The sequence below is a fragment of the Lithobates pipiens genome, unplaced genomic scaffold, assembly GCF_037356315.1.
Source record: "Lithobates pipiens isolate NorthernLeopardFrog02 unplaced genomic scaffold, aLitPip1_a1.2 Scaffold_16, whole genome shotgun sequence".
Lineage (NCBI taxonomy): Eukaryota > Metazoa > Chordata > Amphibia > Anura > Ranidae > Lithobates > Lithobates pipiens.
In genome coordinates, this window is record NW_027507748.1 from 532,672,673 (window position 1) to 532,698,508 (window position 25,836).

General features: G+C 43.4%; 1 protein-coding gene across 4 annotated transcripts in view; it reads right to left on the reverse strand.

Annotated features, from left to right (window-relative positions):
* Positions 1-400: 400 nt before the first annotated feature.
* TSC22D1 (TSC22 domain family member 1) overlaps positions 401-25,836 on the reverse strand; it is a 150,832-nt gene continuing 125,396 nt past the window's right edge. For 3 of the 4 annotated variants that reach the window (XM_077483211.1, XM_077483212.1, XM_077483214.1), the window contains 2 exons: positions 5,629-5,680; positions 401-2,216 (listed from right to left, as the gene is read on the reverse strand). In XM_077483211.1, the coding sequence (XP_077339337.1) occupies positions 1,950-2,216; positions 5,629-5,680 (319 nt within the window). In that variant the 3' untranslated portion in view covers positions 401-1,949. Of the gene's footprint in view, positions 2,217-5,628; positions 5,681-5,770; positions 5,996-25,836 lie in introns of those variants that run through there. The other variant, XM_077483215.1, reaches the window with a different exon arrangement.

Sequence of the window (25,836 nt, forward strand, 5' to 3'; positions counted from 1 at the left end):
TCACGCAATATTTTCCATGTAATCTTCATGTGCCTGCAGGCTGTGTGTACGGGAAACCCTTCGCAGCTCGCTGTCAGGGGTGGGGCTTGTTGCTAAGTGAATACGTGTTTCATAATAAATCTACTAAGCTCAGCAGCACAGCCCTGACTGCCTGCATGCTGGAATATGCCAACACAGCTTATTTCCAGAGGAGAATCCAACTTGTCTGTATAGAATATACCATAACGGAAAGGATTCAAGCACAAAGAAGCAAGTGCAAAGCTTGCATGAGGCCATAAACCTGGCTTGATGCAAATCTCAGTCTTTGCCAATTCGACATAAAAGGCTAGTCTATAGAAAAAAAAAAACACTGTCTAATGTCATTTTATGGGCCCCGAGAGTTAGCCAATTTAGGAAAGCATTTCTTTACCAACAATGTATGCTTTATTGAAAGTTGACAAGTGCAACAGTTAAATACAATGACGTGTTACAACTGTTTAGAGAACATGCACAACGTATGCATACTACCTTACAGCTCGTATATTCTTTTCGATTAGCAGAAAGTGGTCAGTATCTGGAGTGTTTAAACCAAAACAGAAAAGAAAAAAAAAAAAAAATGGTGACCTGGAGTTTGCTTGAAAAGATTCTCAGCCAAAGCGAGTTTTGAGAAAGAATACAAGTGGCGTGAATCTGCCAAGTCCTAATGTGTATTTGCATCTTGTGGCTTTCATGTTCTTGTTCAACCACAAATCCCAGCATGCGTCTTCACGCTGCAGAGCATGCCATGAGACTTGAACGTCAACAATAACAGGAGAGTCATAGTCTAGCTACTTCTATGTCCTAAACAGTTGTGCAGGTGTGCTCTTGGCTAAACCCTTTAGTGCCAGATTAACGTGCATCTAGGTAGGGTCCATCTGACTCCTAAAGAGCTAGCAGCTTTAAAACGTAAAAAAAAAAAAAACAGGAAAGAAAAAGAAAAAAGGAATCAAAACATTTCCGTTCAGCCAATGGAACTAAATTTCAATCTGTACAACCTAAATAGTACTTACAAGAGTTCTATTTTACAGAGTACTTACACTACATACACAAATATACAGTAGGCAAATAAACTTCATTGAAACAATAATAATAATAATAATATAATAATAATAATAATATTCCTAGTTTCCAACAGCATCTTCTCACAACAGATCCTATTGTATCAATAGCAGATATTGCGAATGAAGGGCTCAAGCAGTAGAAGTACACTTCAATGGTTTCACCCATAGGGAAGGTGGTGTCCTTGTGGTGGAAAGCTCCCTCATAAAAAAAAAAAAAAAAAACCTTGGGTCATTTCCTGTCCAAATCAATCCACTACTGTGCCACCTTTACACCTGAACATACTTGCATCATGTACAGCGGAGCGTGTTACATAGATAAAATGAAAATAAAATATTTATAAAAAAAAAAAAAAAAAATGAAGGAATCACAGCTTGCATACAATGCAGTGCTAGGTTTATTTACATTATGACTGTCCAAGCAGAACGGCTCATTTCCAATGCAACACGCCTTGAAAGAAGTATTTCCTTGGAGTCCAAGTATGAAAAGGAGGTGGAGTGAAAAGAGCTCTAATACTGAAAAGGGGGGAGGTGTGCAACCAAGCTGGAAGCCGGAGAAGAGTGGGAGGCACATTCGGCACCTGCTCCTTAAATATGAAGTGTAGATCAGAGGCACATCCAAGAGAGAGAATCTTATGAGTTTTGCAGTCACTGAAATTATTAGGACACTTCATAGCAATAAAAGAAGGGTGAAATGTTGGTCACCCCCTCTGTAAATGTCAAAGTCCAAGCATTAAAGCACTCAGAAGCGAGCTCCCGTCAGACTCCTACTATAGGTATGGTTCCAGTCCTCTTCAGTATTCATGGTCATAGTGGTGTCAAATCAAGGTGGATCAGGCTCCATTTGTGATGACTTGTTATGAGATGAAGCTGCTATGCGGAGGGCCCGGAGCTTTGTGAGGCTGGCAGTGCGGGGGCTGGGGTGCCTGTTGCAGGCTGTGAGGACGAAGATGAAGAGGGAGGGGAGCCGCTCTGGAGCTGCGCTTGGAACTGGGCAAGCTGCTCTGGACTTGCCAGGTTCTTCAACAAATTGTTTTCCTGTTCCAGCTGGGAGTTCTTCTCTATCAGCTCCTTGATCTGCTCCTTTAATACCTCCACCTCTTCTCGAACTGCATACATCAGGTGGCTTTTAACCAAATCCTGCACAACAAAAAATACATTTAATGTTCAGAGAACAGATGTAGGGAATAAAGTGTGATATTAGATAGGAGGACTCTGCTTTGGAAACAAAAAGGTTTGAAAGTAGGGATGAACTTAGTATTTTTTTTTATTTTATTTAATCCTGTCAAGTACCCTTGTGCATCTGTAATTATCATGGTAGACAGAAACAATGAAAACATAAGAGAACTACTTAAAGCTGAACTAAACTCCTCAAATACCCTCCTCCCCATAAATGATCCAACATCCATGAGGTCTCTCACCACCATCATCTGGGTGCTGGGTCTTCAGCTATCTTGACTGGCTGCTGAGGGATGATGTAACTTCCTGTGCATGCGCAGAAGTCCATTTATTCTGGCATACAGTCATCCAGTAGAAAATGTATTAGCTGCTCAAGTACAGTTGTGCACATTTAAAAAAAAAAGACTGTGCATGGGTCTATTCTATTGCACTTGAGATGACAAAAGCATGTCTCTACAATAGATATTCTGCTTGTTCACAATCTTTTAGTTTGTCTGGTCCTTCGTGAGCAAAAAAAAAAAAAAAAGAAAATCATACTAGCCTGCTCTGTGCAGTGGTTTTGCAAATAGAAGCCCTAAATCCCCCCCAACCCCCTGCGCGCCCCCAAGCAGCTTGCTATGGGGGCACTCATGTGGGCCGCCCCTACTCTCTTCCTCACTGGCTGCGATTGACAAAGGTAGGAGCCAATGGCTCACTCCTGCCTAGATTCCTGGTGATGGGAGAGAGTCACACTCATGCAGAGTGCTATATCGAGATTGTGCTAGATATAAAAGGGAAGGTGGGGGCACAGTTTTCTTTTACCCTCAGGCAGAAAATGCCTTAAAGCATTTGTTACCCAACATTTCATATTCCTGATATCTGCATGCTGTACCATGTACTTACATAGTTACACACTACGTGAGGTTGAAAAAAAAGACACAAGTCCATCAAATGTGTGTGATTATATGTCAGTATTACATTGTATATCCCTGTATGTTGCGGTCATTCAGGTGCTTATCCAATTGGTTTTTTAAACTATTGATGCCCCCCCCCCCCCCATGTATGAGAAACTCTCCTGTTCTCTTTGCATGGCTTGATTTATGTGAAATTCCTGGTATCACTGCCAGTCCCTCTGCTTTCCTACTAAAAACTGACCATTCTAGGCAGAAGAGCACACCATGCTATGATGGGAACTCAGGCTGCTCTCCTCCAATGATCAGACATGCCCTGATAAACCCTCGCTGCAGTTATTCACTGGGAAGCTTAGTGTACTGCTGCTTCTCATATTATATATATATATATATATATATATATATATATATAGTGGAAATTAAAGATTAATTCCTTGATTCATTTTTTTGATTGATCAAAATTATTTTGATCGGTACTCACCTCTGACGGTTTCTGGGTCTTCAGGGAGTTCTGTTGGAGATCTGGTGACGTTACAGACATCAACGTCACTGGACTCCTCCCCAAGTGCCTCCGTCTGCTAACGAAGGGGGGAGAAGTCCAGTGGCATTGAAGTTCTGACTGAACATAACGCATTTGGGGGAGGAGCTATGAATTACATATCTGCCTGCTGCCCTACGGAACTAACAATTGTTGGCTTTACCTTCTGTGTTTTTATCATCTTTATGTGAGTAGTTTGTGTTTAAACACAAAAATGAAATCTTATACTTAAGCGGTGAGCACTTTCTACCCATGACCTGACGTCCTTGCTGAGATCTAAGGAGACGTGAGAGAAGTTTATGGTCCGTGTTAACCCTTTTGATACCCGCTTGCATGACCACCTCTTTGCACAGGGGTCCATGCCATAAGGTGAGAGTGATTAGTTAGACCGGAGGTGGAGGGATTGTTGCTCACTACTGTGGAAAAAAAAATGACTTACGTCAGTGCTACAGTTTGAAAACTTATTTGTGTGAACTGTGAAGATAAGTCATGGATTGTGGAAACGAACTAGTGTTGGGTGATTGTATATAGTGTATACCACATTTACCACTGACTAATGCAGAGTTGCAATGCAAGGAGATCAGCTAAAAGTAGTTGGTCTGCATGTGCGTTATACTTTTTTTTTCTATCTATACAAAAACGTTCTGCCTTTCATTTCCATTTTAAACTGAATGGGTTGTTTTACAAGGAAATCATTTACAATTACTTTAAGGCAAAATCACCCTTCTACCTTTAGAACCCCTTTCAGCCTGGATTCACACTATTGCAAACACAGACATTGCATTTGATTCAAACTGCATTGCTGTGAAGATCACAAGCGACGTTTGTGTGATTCAAATTCAACCATACAGTTGTATGGCTGAATTTACATTGCATTTTCACAAAAATGCTGCAGAAACCTTTTTTTGTCCCCCTCACTGGAATCGGATCGCATGGGTGTTCACACCTATGTGATCGATTCCTGTCCGAATTCACAGTTCGCACTGCCATCTGATCTGGGGGTGTCATTACTAATGTGTTGAGCCCTGCAGCAGTTCTCGGAGGGCATGGTGAACTGCCTATAAGGGAGATGCGATGTGGGAACCCGCAATGAAATCGCTCAGGTTCCCGCGTTGCATATGTGCGAATCCAGACTCAAGGAAACCAGTCAGAGAAATATATAAAGCTACCATCACTGACCTCCCTGAAAATGCAAGCTACCTGGCTGTCATGTTGCTTTGATGGTGATCATTTCTGAGTCACTGATTGGAAACAAATACAGAATCTGCCTTCTTTTATGTACGATTGGTTCAGGTTTGTACTGAAGCCAGAAAACTGGCATTTTTTTTTTAGAAAGCAGTCAGAACAGCAACCTCTATACTGCTCCAAGCACAGGGGTACTTTAGGTTGTTGTGGGTAGATCACACATTATATATTAGTAAGATATAGAGGGGCAGACACACACACACACACAGGGGAAGCTGAGCATTACTATAGATGTGATGCAGTACATTTCAGGCTGATTTCCTCCCACAATACAAATTGTAGTGGTGCAGATCAGAGGTGTACACACTACAGATCTATATTATATAGGAAGTAATGACAATAGTAGGTGGGTATGTCTGGGCACTGATGATGGAGGAGGACAATAGCGGGCACGTCGGCGCACACCGGCTGCAGCCAGTCTGATCAGAGCAGGTTGCCGCATAGTGTTTTCCTCTCAAGTCCATGACGTCATCAGCAGAGCCCATCTCAGCCCGCCCACCCTGGCTGCGGTCGGACCAATGGAGGAGCGAGCTATTTATAGCCGGGAGTTAAAGGTTCTCCTCCTGCCTAGTAACAGCGATGAGGGAATCGCGTGAGAGAGCGAGGAGCCGCACCGCTCCGGGCATCGCTCCAATAACAAAGAGGAAATGGGGGGGGGGAGAGGGGGGCACATCACACACTCCGAGCTCTCTGCACCTACCATGGCTTGCTCGATCTTGTTGTCGATGGCTACCACGCTGGCACCGGAGGAGCTGAAAGATAAAAAAACAACATGGCGATGAGTCGTGCGGTCACCATAGAGATGACAGGAGGCAGTGATGACAGTCCCCTGTAGAATGTACCTGCTGTCTAGTGTAAGGGGCGCGGTGGTGTCTGTGCCGAGCAGGGAGGAGAGGAAGGAGATGGAGAAGTTCCTGAGCTGGTACACCCCTAGATCCATGGCGGCCTCCGCTCTACATGTCCGGCCCAGGACGAGGGGCGCTCCGCGGACATGAAGCCGCTCTGGTCCTCAGGATGCTGCGGGAAGAAATGTCCCAGCTCAGCGCTTCCCAGGCTCAGCTGAGAGCCGGCCTCATTTACATAATCTATGCAAAGGGCGCCCATTGGCCCGGCCGACCAACGGGAACGCCCACTCCCTTCCCAGCAACCCTTTCAGCACCGGGAGAGAGAGAGGGAGACATGGATTTCATCATCTGCTCCTCCGCCCGCACAGCGCACACCGCTCCCCTCTTCACACTACAATGGCTCCCCATCATCCCGACATACACCCAACCATGGGGGGAGCACTGCGCCGTGTACAGTCTATGGAACGGCCGACACACATCGCTGGGGCGTCAGAGATACATGGATGGATGGATGGAGCGACAACTGCTACACTGGAGCGCCCTCTGGTGACATCTCCATACACTACACCTTCCACACTGCTCCCTGTCACAGTGATGTGACGACTGTACCCCCAACTGAACACATCATCATCCTACATATACATCATACCTTCAACACACCATCATCCTACATACATAACACCCCCAACTGAACACATCATCATCCTACATACATAACACCCCCAACTGAACACATCATCCTACATACATCATACCCCCAACTGAACACATCATCATCCTACATACATCAGTCCCCCCAACTGAACACATCATCATCCTACATATACATCATACCCGCAACACATCATCATCATCCTACATATACATCATACCCCCAACTGAACCCATCATCATCCTACATACATCATACCCCCAACTGAACACATCATACATACTTCATACCCCCAACTGAACACATCATCATCCATACATCATACCCCCAACTGAACACATCATCACCCTACATACATCATACCCCCAACTGAACACATCATCACCCTACATACATCATACCCCCAACTGAACAAATCATCCTACATACATCATACCCCCAAATGAACACATACATACATCATACCCCCAACTGAACACATCATACATCTCAATGAACACATCATCATACACACATACATAATACATCTAACTGAACACATCATACATACATACATACATACATCATACCCCCAACTAAACACAGCATCATACATATACATACATAATACATCTAACTGAACACATAATACATACATCCATCCATCATACATCTAACTGAAATCATCATCATACATACATACATACATAATACATCTAACTGAACACATCATACATACATCATACCCAACTGAACACATCATACATACATACTACACCTAACTGAACATATCATCATACTACATACATAATACCCCCAACTGAACACATCATCATCCTACATACATCTAACTGAACACATCCTCCTACATATGTACACACCATGTCCCTGACATCTGCAGCAATCTACACGAACACCATATCATAGAAAACCACATTCCCAACCCTCCAAACTTGCACATAGCATTATCACAACGAGGGTTACTCTGCTCCCTGACAGCACACCACTTAAGCACTATATGAACTGTGCTGATCACATGTAGAGGTCATGGACACAAAGCAGTGCCAGTGCTCAGTACATGCTCTGATTCAGTGATGGTCAACATGACCCCAAGTGTGGCCCCTGACACTGCCCAGGGCCACGCCATAGTAGGACTGCTCCTGCAATGAGGTACCTTGCTTCAAGATGGGCAGCCATTCTGTATCGCCGCCTAAGACCCCTTTCACACTGGGGCCTATTTCAGGCACTTTAGCGTTAAAAGAAGCGCCTGAAAAAAGCCTCATCTGCAATCCCAATGTGAAAGCCCGAGTGCTTTCACACTGAGGCGCTGCGCTGGCAGGACGTCAAAAAAAGTCCCGCAAGCAGCTTCTTTGCAGCGCTGCAAAGAAGCTGCTTGCAGGACTTTTTTTAAGTTCTTTCAGGTGCTTCTTTTAATGCTAAAGCGCCTGAAATAGGCCCCAGTGTGAAAGGGGTCTAAGGGCCCATTCACACTAGAACACAGTGCAGGATACCCATGTTCCATGTCAGTTTCCAATCACATTGCCCTTATGGTCTGCTGCAGATGTCAGTGCAAAGATAACGACACCATGACAGGTTACAAAGCGTGCATTCGCCAGCTCCGGATTGAATGGTACAGAAGTACACTTCTGGTGCAGTGCACTGCAATTCCAGCCCATTCAAAATGAAATGGCTGAAATCAAACTGCACAGAACTGCATGTGAATCACACAGGAACTGCACAGCGTTCCTGTGCGGTTCACATGCAGTTCATAGTGTGGCTGGGTCCTTAGGCCTGAGGAGAAAGGTGGAACTACTGGTGTCAGGTGGAGTGATCTCTGACCAGTGGTCACTGACAGCATGGTCTGCTTCAGTGCCCAACACCCCAACACAGCTCTGCAAAGCTAAAGTGGTTGTTAAGCCACTGAGTGTTTGTGCTACAATCTCCCATTATAGTAAAATTCTGTGTCCCAGCCTTCACGTAAAAAAAAAAAAAAAAAAAAAGCCACTATATACACCTTATTTTATAGCACCGTTCATGTGACCGGCCACCTGTTTCTATCGGACAGCTACAGCAAGTGGGGCCGAGAATCCCCCTCTGACGTCAGCCCGGAGGAGGAGAGAGCCAGTTGGTCACATGAGCGCCGCTATAAAATAAGGTATATATACCGGCTTTAAAAAAAAAAAAAAAAACAAAAAAAAAAAAACACATACACTGGGGAACCTCATTTACTATAACAGAGGAGACTGTAGCACAAACACTCAGCAGGAGGGGAGGTCAGAATAGATACGGAGGAGAGAGGCGGATGATGGAGGCACATAAAGGGACCACTGTGTCAGGGCTCAGCAGTCATTGTAAACAGTGTTCAGTTTACAGTGGGGGGAGGGCAGTACCAGACAGGATCAGCCAGGTATTTTAGATGATACAGGGGCCAAATTACACAGCACAAGTACTGTGCTTTATAACATGCTTTCAAGGAACAGGATCTATTTTTTTTTGGGGGGGGATTACAAGCGCTTTAACTACTTGTCGACCGGCTCATGTTGATATACATCGGCAGAATGGCAAGGCTGAGCAAAACCCAGTATGGGTACATTGTTCCCTATAAGAGCCACCGGGGGGCGTGCCCACTGCAGTGGGGGACCCGATCGCAGGCATTAGAGCCAGCATGGGGATTTGTGCGTGTATACACACAAATCCCTGTTCTGCCAAGAAAGAGGAGACATATCGTTTGTTCCTACTAAGTAGAAACAGTGATACGTCTCCTCCCTCAGTCAGTCCCATCCCCATACAGTTAGAAAAACTAACTAGGGAACACAATTATCCCTTTGATCGCCCCCTAGTGTTAACCCCTCCCCTACCAGTGACATTTACATAGTAATCAGAGCATTTATAGTACTTATCGCTGTATCAATGCCAATGGTTCCAAAAGTGTCAGATCTGTCCCCCGCTAAAAATCGTAGATCACCATTACTAGTAAAAAAAATTCCATAAATCTTTTTCATAGTTTGTAGACACTAACTTTTGCGCAAACCAATCAATATACGCTTATTGCGATTTTTTAAACCAAAAATATGTAGAAGAATATATATTTGCCTAAACTGATGGAAGAAATTTGTTTTTTAAAAAACATTTTTGGGGATATTTATTATAGCAAAAAGTAAATATAATTTTTTTTTTCAAAATTGTTGCACTTTTTTGTTTATAGTGCAAAAAATAAAACCCACAGAAGCATTGCATGACCATGCAATTGTCAGTTAAAGCGACACAGTGCCAAATTGTAAAAGTACTCTGGTCAGGAAGGGGGTACAATCTTCGGGGGCTGAAGCGGTTAAGCAAATGCCCAACAGATGGCAGTCCCAGCCTAGGACACATTGGGCCACACACACACTGTGTGGACTGCATGCTGGGCACCAGGATTCTAAATCCTCTATCACATTCATCTGAACTGCCCTTTTATATGCCCCATGTTGAAACATTTTACCACAAGGTAGTTTTAGTTGGTTCAATCCAAAGCAAATGTATTGCAAAAGAATAGAGAATTTCTCGGTCATTGCACCCTACATCAAACTTCCTCACCATAATCACACACACAGAAAAAATTGAATGCAGCTTTACTTCAGCCAATATATCCACGCACATTGTGGTATTTGGATTCATATTGAGGGCAGCATTCAGGAGAATATAACATAGCAGATTCTGGTAGAAAGATCCAGTGTAGGGAAGCATATTTTAATATGTCTGTGTGCATGAAGCCTTAACAGCAATGTAATTATCTGCACTTGTATTATATTCCTGGGCAGTGGATTCACAATGTTCTATAAAGCTTAGCTGTGCCAGGACAATGTGGGACACAGTCCATGGTTATGCCCAATGTTGGTCATATCTTCTGTGGGATCAGTGATAGGATCTGGCTTCTGCTATTGTTGGGGCTCTGCCTTCTATAAATAGGGCAAACAAAACACAACTGGAACGGAAGCATAGACAGCATAGAGAGCAATCAGATTGGTATTCTAAAACCCAAAAGTAATGCAGAATAATAAGCAGCAGTTTTGCCAGTGCCACCTTATTGTACGGGCCAACCCAGGGGCTCTAGGTGCTTAGGGTGGTGCCTGCAGTCCCCCCCCCCCCCCCCCCAGTCTTGGGTGCTCCACTAGCACTATGCAAAGGTGAAGGAAGAACCGCCCCCAAGATGGGGCATTTTAATACTATTGCTTCTTGTGTGGGCAGTATGTGTACTGCTCCAATCACATGGAATAAATAGAAGGAGGAGGCCAATGGGGATAAGAGCAGTAGACATCCCATCCACACAAGCAGCAGTGGTAAGATTATGGTTGGATTTAGAGGGCTGCTGCGGTTGTGGCTATGTGTAAGGGTGTGCTCAGGCTGTGTACAGTGCAGGTATGGGAGAAAATAGCTCTGCCCAGTGCAGTCACCCGTTTCTGCTCTCCTTGCTAGTGAAAACCCTTGTACTGCCCCCCGCCCACCTTGTATTGTGTACAGATACACACAAGCCACTGATAGGCTGGAAGAGGCATTTATGATTGGGGGGGGGGGGGGGGGGGGCAGTGTGTACAGAGATGGGGATAGTGTAAAAAAGGAGTCAGAGCAGTGTGGGTACAGGGGAAAGGAGGGTCAGTGTATACGGGGGTGAAGTGTGTAGGGGGGGGGGGGGGAGACAGTATGTACAGGGGGTAAATTTAATTTGTGAGAATTCCCTAAATCAGACTAAAATGCCATGCCCAATACGTAGAATAAGATAGCTGCACCCATGTTTTGCTGCAGTGCGCCCTGCTTTGAAACAGTCTTCCTAGTAGGGGTCGCAGTGCATTACTTTGCCCAGGGTCCAATGATACTATTAAGATGGCACTGAATGCTGGTAGTTTATATGGTGCTACTGACAGCATGTTCTCTGACCTTGTTAACATAAGATCCTGTGGAGAGCTTAACAGACAGTCTAGCAGTTATTTCACCCTAGGGTTCCTCCCGAGGTTTCTAGGGGTTGCTTGAGAAGTGCTGGATTAATCTCTCACCTACACTAACCACCAATGTAAGGGGGCAATTTTGCACCAACCACCAAGGAAAGTGCTCACTTACACTGACCACTAATTTTAGACCCCAAAATGGTTACCGTCTGCATTTTGCAGTTATTTAAAAATAAATATTAGTGAAAAAGATGACTTTTGAGTCGGCTGCTAGAAAGAGGCCTAGGGAAAACCTTTCCTCATACATCTGCAGATCACGTGCTAAACAGGCCTGAGTAAACACCTATCAAAGAGGAACTGCAGTCTGCTCACATAATATGTAATAAAAACATCTTTGCCATTCTGAAGCTTCCCTCCAACCACTTTGCATATTTTATATATACACTGCAATTCTGTACTTGCCAAATATGCTACAGAAATCTCTCTCCACCAAGTCTGGCTGCAGCCATTTTAACTGTGGGCAGCTGAAGCTGCTGTCTGTTCACTTACTGGATTTACAGACACACACGTTCAGCTCTGCAGCTTCCATTGGCCCTCTTATGACTCACCCCCTCCTTCCTTCCAGGGAAACTAAATAAAATATGTTTTACTATCCAAAGTTAAAACAAGGGTGGAAAATTGAATAGATGGAAAGTTGGAAAAAAAATGACTGAAGGTCTGCTTTAACCACTTCCCGACCGCCGCACGACGATGTACGTCGACAGAATGGCACGGGCAGGCATAAGGGCTTACATGTACGTCCTTGCCTGCCCGCCCGGTGCCTGTGGCGGTCGGTATTCGTTCGGGAGCGATCCCGGACAAGGGGACGGCCATTCATTCATAGCCACCCCCTCACGATCGCTCCCGACGAATGAAAATGTCCCGTGACATCATTTCCTCTCCTGTAATGTAAACACAGGAGAGGAAGTGATGTATTCTCTCCTCCGTGTCGGTATTTTTCGTTCCGGCACCGAGGAGAGAGGTTCGGTGAGTTGCAACAACACACCACACATACAGTAGAACATGCCAGGCACACTCACACCCCCCCTTTACCCCCCGATCACCCCCCAATTACCCCTGCCCCCCCAGTCACAGTGACACCAATTGCTTTTTTTTTTTTTTTGCATTGGTGTCATTTGTGACTAATAACTGTTAGGGCAGTTAGGGTTAGCCCCCTTTAGTTCTAATGTGCCCCCCTAACCCCCCCAATAAAGGTTTAACCCCGTGATCACCCCCCGTCGCCAGTGTCACTAAGGCTGGGTTCACATTGCAGCGGTTTATGAGAACGAATGTGATTCGCACTGCACTGCAGTGCAAATCACATCCGATCTCTGTGCGATTCGAGTTCAGCCATACAGATAGTATGGCTGAATTCGTGTCGCACCCGCCGCAAATTCGCACGGGACCCTTTTTTTGGCCCGCAGCAGAATCGGATCGCATGGGTGTTCACACCATGCGATCCGAGTTTGCAGATCGCACTGCGATATGCGAACTGATCTGGGGGTGTCATTAACATTTCACTGACACTCCCAGCAGTTCGCATAGGGCAGTGTGAACTGCCGCCGGGAGGCATGTGATGCGGGAACCCGCCGCGCATTCGTGGCGTTCCCGCATCGCTCCAGTGTGAACCCAGCCTAATAAGCGATCGTTTTTCTGATCACTGTATTAGTGTCACAGGTGACGCTAGTTAGGCAGGTAGGTATTTAGGTTCGCCGCAGCTTTTTATAGCGCCAGGGACCCCCATATACTACCGCATAAAGCCCCCTGATTGCCCCCTAGTTAACCCTTTCACCAGTGATCACCATATAACTGTTACAGGTGACGCTGGTTGGTTAGTTATTTTTTTTATAGTTTCAGGGCACCCGCCATTTATTACCTAGTCTCACTAGTGTACCCCTAAATTTAGGGGTGTCTACTTTCCAAAATGAGGTCATTTGGGGGGGGGGGGTTTGTGCCATCTTGGCATTTTATGGCCTTCAAAACTGTAACGCCCTTAGAAAGCCTGAAGGCGGTGCTTGGTTTTCGGGGCCCCGTACGCGGCTAGGCTCCCAAAAAGTCCCACATATGTGGTATCCCCGTACTCAGGAGAAGCAGCAGAATTTATTTTGGGGTGTCATTTCACATATGCCCATAGCATGTGTGAGCAATATATCATTTAGTGACAACTTTGTGTAAAAAAAAAAAAAAAAAAAAAAAAAAAATTTTGTCATTATTCAATCGCTTGAGGCAAAAAAATAAAATATTCAATGGGCTCAACATGCCTCTTATCAATTTCCTTAGGGTGTCTACTTTCCAAAATGGGGTCATTTGGGGGGGTTTTGTACTGCCCTGCCATTTTAGCACCTCAAGAAATGAGATAGGCAGTCGTAAACTAAAAGCTGCGTAAATTCCAGAAAACGTACCTTAGTTTGTAGATGTGACAACTTTTGCGCAAACCAATAAATATACAATTATTGACTTTTTTTTTACCAAAGACATGTGGCTGAATACATTTTGGCCTAAATGTATGACTAAAATTGAGTTTATTGGATTTTTCTAATAACAAAAAGTAGAAAATATCATTTTTTTTCAAAATTTGCGGTCTTTTTACGTTTATATCGCAAAAAATAAAAATCGCAGAGGCAATCAAATACCATCAAAAGAAAGCTCTATTTGTGGGAAGAAAAGGACGCAAATTTTGTTTGGGTACAACATTGCATGACCGCGCAATTACCAGTTAAAGCAGCGCAGTGCCAAATTGTAAAAAGACCTCTGGTCATTTACCAGCAAAATGGTCTGGTCTGAAGGTGGTTAAGGTTGTAAATGTCAGAACCAGAAAAGGGTCCAAACCATGCACTCCATCTCGCAAGTAGTAGAAAATGTGTATGCACATGCACTTACAGCCTCTTATTTGTTAAAACAAAGGGAAAGGAAATAGATGTCAACTATCATTTTTCATTTAAGGGTTAAAAAGGAAAAGGGTGCATTAGTGGCTACTTGCATACTTTGCATCTTTTGCTAGTGTTCATAGATATCCACAGAATTAAACCTCCCCCAATGTAGTGTAAATAACCTTAGGCCTAGACTAAGACTAGGTGTGTACACACACATAAATGCGTAGGTGTGCGTATGCATATAAATAAAATTCTTCGCCCTCTTCTAGTTGCCAGTGTTGCAATATATTCGTGTAAACGCGTGGATACATCCGTATGGATGTAAATGACTGCACTCAAGCGTTACATTTTTTTCCATGTCTCTGTACTCCTCTCTGTATTACCAATCTTTATGCAGACATCCATTGTTTCATACATTCAGATCAGTAAAAAAAAGTGGCAATTTTTTACTCCTGTGTGCAACAGAACCTTCAGCTGCATTCCCACTAATGTGTTTGACAGGTTTTCATGACATCAAGAGGAAAAAAGGTGACAGGGGAGGGACCTCCAGCAGACTGACAGCCTGAGCTCTGTTCCTGTGTGCTGTATCCCTTCTCTCCAATCAGCTCAGTGTTCTCCTTATTGAGCTCTGCTCAGTGTAAATTTTAACACTCTGCTCCTTTTTTCTGATAGCTCAGACAAGCTTTAGAAATTGCACAGATGTAGAGTTAGAGTAGAGAAGACTGCACATAAACAGTTATAACCTACAGTATCTCACAAAAGTACACCCCTCACATTTTTTGTAAATAATTAATTCTATCTTTTTTATGTGACACTGAAGAAATTACACTTTGCTACAATGTAAAGTAGTGAGTGTACAGCTTGTATAACAGTGTAAATTTGCTGTCCCCTCAAAATAACACAACACACAGCCATTAATGTCTAAACCGCTGGAAACAAAAGTGAGTACACCTCTGAGTGAAAATGTCCAAATTGGGCCCGAAGTGTCAATATTTTGTGTGGCCACCGTTATTTTCCAGCACTGCCTTAACCCTCTTAGGCTTGGAGTTCACCAGAGCTTCACAGGTTGCTACTGGAGTCCTCTTCTACTCCTCCATGATATCAGAGCTGGTGGATGTTAGAGACCTTGCGCTAGTTCACCTTTAATTTGAGGATGTGCCACAGATGCTCAATAGGGTTTAGGTCTGGAGACATGCTTGGCTAATCCATCACCTTTACCCTCAGCTTCTTTAGCAAGGTAAGGTCATCTTGGAGGTGTGTTTGGGGTCCTTATGTTGGAATACTGCCCTGTAGCCCAGTCTCCGAAAGGAGGAAATCATGCTCGGCTTCAATATGTCACATGTTGGTATTCATGATTTCATGAATTCATCAATTAACTGTAGCTCCCCAGTGTCTGCAGCACTCATGCAGACCCAGACCAGGGTACTCCTAACACCATGCTTGACCACAGGCAAGACACACTTGTCTTTGTACTCCTCACCTGGTTGCCGCCACACATGCTTGATAACATCTGAACCAAATAAGTTTATCTTGGTCTTAGAGTAATCCATGTCCTTAGTTTGCTTATCTTCAGCAAACTGTTTGCAGGCTTTCTTGTGCATCATCTTTAGAAGAGGCTTCCTTCTAGGACGACAGCCATGCAGACCAATTTTATGCAGTGTGTGGCGTATGGTTTGAGCACTGACAGGTTGACCTCCACCCCTTCAACCTCTGCAGCAATGCTGGCAGCACTCATACGTCTATTTCCCAAAGACAACCTCTGGATATGACGCTGAGCACGTGCACTCAACTTTGGTCGACCATAGTGAGGCCTGTTCTTAGTGGAACCTGTCCTGTTAAACCGCTGTATGGTCTTGACCACCGTGCTGCAGCTCAGTTTCAGGGTCTTGGCAATCTCCTTATAGCCTAGGCCATCTTTATGTAGAGTAACAATTATTTTTTCTCAGATCCTCAAAGTTCCTTGCCACGAGGTGCCATGGTGAACTTCCAGTGAGCATGATGAGAGAGAGAGCAATAACACCAAATTTAACACACCTGCTCCCCATTCACACCCAATACCTTGTAACTCTAACGAGTCACATGACACCGGGGAGGGAAAATGGCTAATTGGGCCCAATTTGGACATTTTCACATTTAGGGGTATACTCACTTAGGTTGCCAGTGGTTTAGACATTGAACGGCTGTGTGTTAAGTTATTTTGAGGGGACAGCAAATTTACATGGTTAAGCTGGCCATAAGCCTATAGATTATCTGCAGATTTTCTATCGATAGATGAAAAAAGTGCAACGGATTTCTCCATGTTCACTAAACTGTGTGGATGAAGGAATCTCCCACTTTTTCCATCTAACCATAGAAAATCTGCAGATAACCTATAGGTGTATGGCCATACAAGCTGTACACTCACTACTTTAAATTGTAGCAAAGTATCATTTCTGTTGTCACATGAAAAAATATAAAATATTTAAAAAAATGTGAGGGGGTGTATTCAATTTTGTGAGATACTTTATGTAGGAGGATTTGTTTAATCTCTGTGCATCACCTGAGGCTATTCACTTCACTGGGCATATGTCAGGGTTTACAACCACTTTAAAGCACAAAACTGGCACTTTCACCCCCTTCCTGCCCAGGCCAATTTTCAGCGATGTCACATTCCGAATGACAATTGTGCTGTCATGCAACACTGTACCCACATTACTTTTTTATAAAAAAAAAAAAAAAATACATTGACAAACAGAACTTTCTTCTGGTGGTATTTATTCACCACAGGGTTTTTTTTATTTATTTTTTTTAGCAAAAAATAAAAGACAGAAAAAAAAAAAAAAATGCGTTTTTCTTTGCTTCTGTTATAATTATTTTGCAAAGAAATTATCTTTCTTCATAAATTGAGGCCAAACTGTATTCTGCAACATTTCTTTGGTGAAAATAACCCAAATCAGCGATTATTAGTCTGTAGGAAAGTTATAGGAGTCCACAAACAATGGTATAGAATAGTGGTGCACAAAATAAAAATGTTTAAATTAACGCCGGCAAGTCGGCTCTCCTGCGCAAATCGCAGTCATTGTATGTTGGCTCGCGCAGGCACGGTTGACCGCTGCAAGCTGCGGGAGCGTGCACGCGACCCGCAATAACCTAGTACAGAGGCAGAAGGAAGCACTGCCTTTGTAAACAAGGCGGATCCCCATTCTGACAGGAGACATGTCCCAGGCAGCCCATCCAGTTGGGACAAATGTCATTTAAAGCGACATTGCAAAAAAATGGCCTGGTCATAATGGGGGCAAATCCTTCCAGTCCCTAAAGCAGACTTCGACCCAAAAATGGAACTTGTGCTTTAAGGGAAGGTCGCAGAGAGGAGGGGGAGACGAGCGGGGCCCTGGGACAGGTAAGTGTCCCATTATTAAAAGTCAGCAGCTGCAGTATTTGTAGATGCTGACTTTTTTTTTTAAAGCGGAACTCCGCTTTAAGTGGTTAATGTGGCTGCCGTTTTTGCACTGAAGTCAACGGGACGCAAATTTGCATTGAAGTCAGTGGAACACAGCATGCCTTTATCGGCGTCTTTTTGTTTTTTCTATCAGCAGAAGGCAAAAAACCCTATTTTCGGCAGCAGATATATCAGTGCATCCCTGGGAATATAAAATTGGTCAATCCTGATGTACCAAGGGCCCATCTCATTTCTTGAGTCCCAAAAACACCAGGACAGTACAAATATCCACCAAAGGACCCCTTTTTTCTAAAGCAGACCGGTATTTAACGATTTTTTTTAACACACTGTGACCATAGTAACACTACTACTCTGAGCAAGTGACCAGGATTTTTTTTTTTTTTTTTTTAATAAGGATTGCTTATACCAGTGAATTTCAGGGGTATAAGCGACCATTTTTGCTGAATAAAAGATTAATTCAGTGTGTTTTGCTGTGATTGGTAACAGCTAATCACATGGTACAGATAGGTTGTGCTTGGCCTTGCCTGTAACGTGATCACTGTAACTAATCACAGCTATAAACACAATTGTACACAATGAATGGCATTAAAAGAAGCCAGTCATTGTTTACAACTGACATGTGATCTGCTGTGATTGGACACAGAAATCACATGGTACCAGCAGCAGGCTGCAGTGCAGCCTGAGCACATGACAGGTCATATTATGTCTGCCCATGATGACAAATGTTCCACCCAATAGGCTGGGCAGAAAGTGGTTAAAGTGTGTTTAAACCCAAAAGCAATTCCTCACTTCCAATTTACCGGTCCTTAGATGGGGTGGCTGCATTTGTTTTTCTTTTCAAGCTTTTCCCCTGTAATCCTGCCAATACCAAACATCCTGGGTGGCTATGTTCACTGGACTACAAACAACCTAGGGGTTGAGCAGCCTAGTAATTATGAACTAAAGAGAACATTGTTTTTGCTCTTAAGCTCACAGAAAATCGACAAGGACACGATTTCTGGCAAGATCAACATGCATTTTCTATACATTCTAAGGTCTGATTCACACCTATGCGTTTTTTTTGTGCTTTTTGCAGATTTTCACTATAGAACCTGTTCCATAGGAAACCATGTTAAATGGACTGAAGTAAAAAATCTGCAAAATGCAAAAAGCACTAAAAATGCATAGGTGTGAATCCAGCCTAAAAGGTTGGTAGCCTGGAAAATTAAAGTGATTGTAAAGTCTTCAGGTTTTTACCATAATGCATTCTCTGCATTAGAGCAGAAAACCTTTAATGTGTAGCCCCCCCCCCCCCACCCCCAAATACTTACCCAAGCCTTCTCTCGATCCAGCGCTGTGTCCTAGAGAAGCGGCACTGTTCTCTCTCCCTCTTTCCATTGGCTCCTACTGCTGTCAGTCAGATCCCGTGACGAGGGAGCTGGGCAGAGCCACACTGTGTGCCACCATAGGAAGGGGCTTCCTATGGTGGCACACAGTGAAGAGGACCCCAGAAGAAGAGTTGGGACTACTCTGTGGAAAACCATTACACAGAGGAAGAAATTATAACCTGTCATTTATCTTTTTTTTAAACCTTTGCAACCACTATAAGAACTGGTAAATCTTACAAAGCTGCCTACAACACCTTGCAACCGAAACTGGCATCCAGAGATGCCAACATATCCACCTTATGAAAAGGTATTGCCAAAGTCTAGGTTGCAACCTTACAAACTTGAGACCTAGAAGCCTGATGCCTCCAAGAGGCACCCACTGTTAGTACAAAAAAGGTAGGTCACAACCCCAAGCATAAATCTTGTTTCAAACTCAAGCCTGGCTGCCACAATTTGAAATTCAATCACAGATAAAACACACTTTATATGCTTAAAGTGGAATTAAACTCCACTTTTGAACATGTAGCTATAGGTAAGCCTATAAGGCTCACTTGTAGATTTAGTGACTATCTCCTAAACCTGCACTGTTTCGGAGACATTCGCACAACAAGGCAGCTGGTGACGTCACTGGCGCATGCACACTGAAGGGACAGCATACCATGCGGCCCCAGCCATTCATGCAGCCGGAGCCCACGAACTTGGATGGGAAAAAAAAAAAGGGTGAAGATGGCATAGCAGCAGGGAACCATGACAGTGCTGTGCTGGAGGGCTTCATGTACAGGTAAGTCTGTCATAATGTGCTAGTCTGCCGTGCATACTAGTACATTATGACTTAACATGGTATGAAAGCTGTTTTTTTTTTTTTAAATAACAAACATGTTCTACTTATCTGCTCTGTGCATGGGTTTTGCATAGAGCAGCTCCGATCCACTTCTTTACAGGCCCCCATCGGAGCTCCCGGCTCCTCCCCCTCACGCAGTGCCCCCCCCAAGAAAAAGCAGCTTACCCTGGGGACACCGCTGCATGCTAGATTCCGAGCCGCTACTCTATGCCATCATAAGACCCATAGAGCTGCGGCTGGAACCCCCCCCCCCGCTCTCTCATTGGCTGTCATTGACAGCAGTGGGAGTCAATGGGCTCAGCCAGTGAGAGAGCCAAGGTATTTTCAACATCGCTAGATCAGAGGGAGCTCAGGTAAGGAATGGGGGGGGGAGGCTGGGCTGCTGCACACTGGTTTTTTTACTGCATGAAGGTAACAAAAACCTTCAGCTTTTAGAACTTTAACTGCTTGCCGACCAGCCGCCATTATTATACTGCAGCAGGTCAGCACGATCCCGTGAGGCGTCGTAGCTATACATCAGCTCCTTGAAGCGGGATACTAGGCGCACTCAGGGGGTGCTGATGCTTGTGGCCAACAGTCGTGATGACCACTGGCCACGAGCAATCGCAGGCACGAGAGGCAGAACAGGGATGGGTGTGTGTGATCTGTTCTGTGAGGAGAGACAGAATGAGAGTTCCTAATAGCTAGGAAGTACGATCTGTCATTTCCTCTAGGTCAGTCCACACACAGGCAATGCAGTTAAACCCCTTGATCGCCCTCTAGTGTTGACCCCTTCCGTGCCAGTGACATTTTTACAGTAATTAGTGCATTTTTATAGCATTGATCGCTGTATAAATGCCAATGGTCCCAAAAATGTGTCAAGTGTCCACCATAACGTTGCAGTCACGATAAAAAAAACAAAAAAAAAAAAAAAACACGCAGATCGCCGCCATTACTAACCAGTAAAAAATAATAATAATAAAAATTGTATAACTCTGTCCCTTATTTTGTAGACTCTATAAACTTTTGCGCAAACCAATCAATATACACCTATTGCGCTTTTTTTTTTAACCAAAAATGTATAGAAGAATGCATATCAGCCTAAACTGAAAAAATAATTTTTTTTTAAAAAAAGCAATGGGATATTATAGCAAAAAGTACAAAATTCTGTTTTTACCCCCAAAATTGTTGCTTTTTTGTTTAGAGCGCAAAAAATAAAAAACTGCAGAGATGATCAAATACCACCAAAAGAAAGTTCTATTTGTGGGGCATAAAAAAGGACGTCAATTTTGACACACGACTGTACAATTGTCAGTTAAAGTGATGCAGTGCCGAATCGCAAAAATTGGCCTGGTTATTCAGCAGCCAAATCTTCCAGGGCTAAAGTGGTTAAACCCGCAGGGTTGTTTTTTTTTTTTTGGTTTTCTGGAGGTTTACTACCACTTTAATTAGCAGTTATGTCTGGAGTACAAGTTTAAAACTGGTTTTTCAGCTCACATTTACTTCATGTTGCAATAAGAGCAGTCTCCTGTACAGAATGGACATTTTGGGCTGGTCTAATTCTGATGAGAAGGTATACTGTCAGTTCACTTCAATATCTCGTCTTATCGCTGGGGCCTGAGGCGCTGTATGTAAGCAGGCTGTAATGTATATTGGCACATCACAATAATTGCAGCTGCGTAGCTGTTCTGGGAAAAGGAGAGGCTTACCACTACAGTATAGAAACTTTGTTCATTTAAAGTGGTACTTATCAATTTTCTGCGTTCTCCAAAACGATCTATACACATCCACCTACTTAATGGCTCCCTTAACTATTTTTCATGAAATCATTTCTTAATCTGCGATTTCTGCCTTCTTGTAATACCCTCTGTGAGCTTCCATACCTCGCTGCTGCTCCTTTACCGTCCAATGAAAGGCTGGATGCATGGAGTTGAGTTGTATTAAAGGACAGTCACTTTTAGTGAGGCTGACATATAGCCTTTCCCCATCACATCCTTAGTAAACTTTAAGTAGTAAAAACATACCTTCATGCCTACTTGTGTGATGTTGTCTGTACGGTCCTGCCCAGCACCACACAACCACTGAGGAAAAGCCTACCATGAGTTCTTGTTGCAGAGGCCATGCGGCATCTAGCAGGCACTTTGAAGATCTCAGAATTGTGGATGAAGGCATTTTACTACATGGGCTTCACTGATTGGCGTAGGGGGACTTTAAAAGACCATTTATCTGCTGTCTGCTAGGGTTATGTGACTTTTTTGACCCACATCCATGTACTGTATGCATTTCTATTGTGTATTAAATGTGGACGTTTGCCTGGAGTTTGCCAAGATGCTGTCACTTGAGTCGAGTGAGGTAAAGTTGTCCAAATAAATTAATCGGTGTAGTAACAGTTCAGCGATGATGTATAACCCAGAGCAGAACACATAACCAAGCTACTGAGTAATAATTAAACTAATCTCATAGGTATAATCACTTCTTCCCTTTTACAGCCTCTCCTCCTGGGTAACTGTGCTTTATTTATATGCCAAAGTTTCCAGCTAATTGTCACGACAGGCTGTCATGTTTTTATGTTATAACAACCAATCTGATATTTCAGTTTTTCGATAGATGCCTCCTCCAAGGGTCAAGAAGTCGGCAATTGAATGCACATCAGCACACCTGCTGAAAAAAAAAAAAAACACACACACACACACACACACACACACACACACACACCACCCTTCCACACCTGGGGACCTAAGCTGTTAACTCTGCTTTTTTTTTTTTTTTTACGGTGGTCATCCAGGACATTGAATCAAACCTGTTTAGGTTAATGAGTGCCATTATATAAGAAACTGTCAACAGGCAGGAGCTACCATGCAGTTGTTCAATATGTTGCACAGAGCCCTGTCAAACTAGCGGGTTATGCTTGTATGAGCAGGCAATCACATAACCCACACACACACACACACACACACACACACACACACACACAATCACATACATTAAAACTGTCAAACTCCAATCCTCAAGGGACACAAGGGGGTTGATTTACTAAAACCAGTATGTGCAAAAATCTGGTGCAGCTCTGCATAGAAACCAATAAGCTTCCAGGACTTTTGTCAAATCTTAATTGAACAAGCTGAAGTTGAAAGCCGATTGACTACCATGCACAGCTGCACCAGATTTAGCACTCTAAAGTTGTAGTAATTCAATCCCATACAGTCCATGAATTCAGAGACGGTCACAAATCTACCTTAAGGCCGGGTTCACACCATAGCGATGCGGGAACGCCGCGAATCCGCGGCGTTTTCCCGCATCACATGCTTCCCGCCGGCAGTTCACACTGCCCTATGCGGACTGCTGGGAGTGTCAATGAAATGTTAATGACACCCCCAGATCCGTCCGCATATCGCAGTGCGATCTGCACACTCGCACAGGAATCGGATCGCATGGTGTGAACACCCATGCGATCCGAGTCTGCTGCGGACCAAAAAAAGGGTCCCGTGCGAGTTTGCTGCGGGAGCGATGCGAATTCAGCCATACTATCTGTATGGCTGAACTCGCATTGCTACGGAGATCGGATGTGATTTGCACTGCAGTGCGAATCACATCCGGATCTCTCACCCGCAGCGGTGTGAACCGGACCTAAGCCTGGTACACACTACATTTTTTCGTTTTAACCCAGCAGGCTGAGCGGGGAAAAAAAAAGGTGGGAAAGCTGTACTAACACAAGCGATATTAGTACAGTGATCTCCCCCTGCTTTGCTATTGTGTTCTGACAAGGGGACCTCCCCACCAGAACACACTGGTCCTGTGGAGAGGCCACAGGAGAGTGGTGAAATGCACATCCAACTACAATCCGAGTCTTTAATATGAACAGAGCTGTGTGATTAATCGTTAAAAAAATAAATAAATAAATAAATAAATCACAATCTTGATTTTAACCCCACACACACACACACACACACACACACACACACAATCTTAATCCAGCATTTCCGCGATTCATGTAACAAGTGCAGAGCAGTTCCCTGCTCACAGCTGTCAAAAAATATAAAATAAAAAGCAGCCAGTAAGGTTTATCAAACATTGCTTAGCGCTTGGGCCGGGCTCACACTGGTACGACACAACTGTTGTATGACATCGGTCCTACTTCCATCCGACTTGAATAAATAAGATAAGATTTTGGTTTGACTCCGAGATAGTCCGACTTCTCTTTTGACCTATCGAAACAATCCCAAGGTGCCCAATTCCTTTTACTGCTGCTGTAATCACCATGTCGGATGTCACAAGTCGGATTGTTAGGACAAGGATCTGACTTTAATGATATTCAATGGGCTGAAGTAAGGCCAAAGTTGGACCACAGTAATGCAGGAACCTTTTTCAAAGTCGAACCGACTTGTGTCGGACCAGTTAAGGCAGCTTTCATATGTAACAAAGTCATAGCATATGTTGTACCAGTGTGAACCCGGCCTGAAAGAGATGGAGAAACATATCTTTCTGTTCATTTACAGATCAAAAAAGGGATGAACTTCAGTGTGCAAATGAGGTCAGTTTAACCACTTAAAGACTAAGCCTTTTTCTGACACTTGTTGCTTACAAGTTAAAATCAAATATTTTTGCTAGAAAATTACTTACAACCCCCAAACATTACATATATGTTTTTATAGCAGAGACCCCACAGCATCAGATGGCGGTCATTTAATATTTTATGTCACACTGTATTTGCACAGTGGTCTTTTAAAAAAAATACACTTCAATTAATTTAAAAAAACGAAAACGGTAAAACGTAGCCCAATATTTTTTGTATAATGTAAAAGATGATCTTACGCCGAGAATCGTGATCTTTATCCCAAGCAAAAAAAATCCTGCTTCTAATTTTATCCAGAATCGTGCAGCTTTAACATGAACTGCTGTCTATAAAACAAGGCAGAGAAAGGTTACTGCAGACACTTCCCAGAGGGAAAACCACCATCAGAAACCTTCCAACCTATCTAATCATTTCCCATGACATGGCTATACGCGTGTGGATATCTCAAAGACAACAGGCTATCGAATAACCCATACAATTCGGGCAACGGTCACCTCATATGTATTGGTAACCTTAGAAAATTGTGTAAATCACTAGTTCTTGAGAACTTTATTCTAGTGGAAATGGATGTTAAATCTTCAATTATGCATGTAAACCCGACCAAAGCCAAAAGTGGTTTGCATGCCAAATCCACTGGGGCAACACAACTAAATTCCTCACTTGGAGCACTCGCCAGATAGAACACCTGGGAACAAATATATATTAAGTTGTCTTTTTTACCGTGGTGGCGAATAAGGACAGCGCTGAAGCTTAGCACTTAAGTTATGGAAGTCGGGACCCCAGTAAGAAAGTGAAACTTGTTTCGCAAAGACCCAATAAGAGGACTAGCAAAGACAACAAAAGAGCAGCACTTACACCGATTTTAATCTTTTTTAGGCAAATTATTTTGGCTCCTGTGAATTGCCATTGTAGTGCTTTTAAACACTTCAGTTAAGACTTTGTTGATATTAAAAATTGTTGATGGTTATGTACCGTTTATGCTCTGTAAGACATTTCATCTGATTTTAATAACCATCTTTTACAAGGGGAAAAAAAAAAAAAAAAAAAAAAGTTTGTAGCATACACATTAGCACAAGTATACAACATGTGCACTCACCCAACATGTATTTATTCGCTCTACATATACTTAAAACTCATAAGTCAGTAGATGTTGTGGTAAGTTTTTATAGGTTTCCATTTGAATGACTATTAGGAAAGGACAGCTCCATTCACCAAAAGTTTGCTATGCAGAACAATGCACAATAGTGCAGTAGTGCGAACAGATGACACAGAAATTGTATTTTTCAATGCCCGCGCATTTTGTTTTTCTACTAAAATGCAGCTGGTGTGAAAAGAGCGCGATAATGATAAGTCTTAGACAAGGAATTTATGCGCATAAGCCTCTTAAAATGTAAAGTTA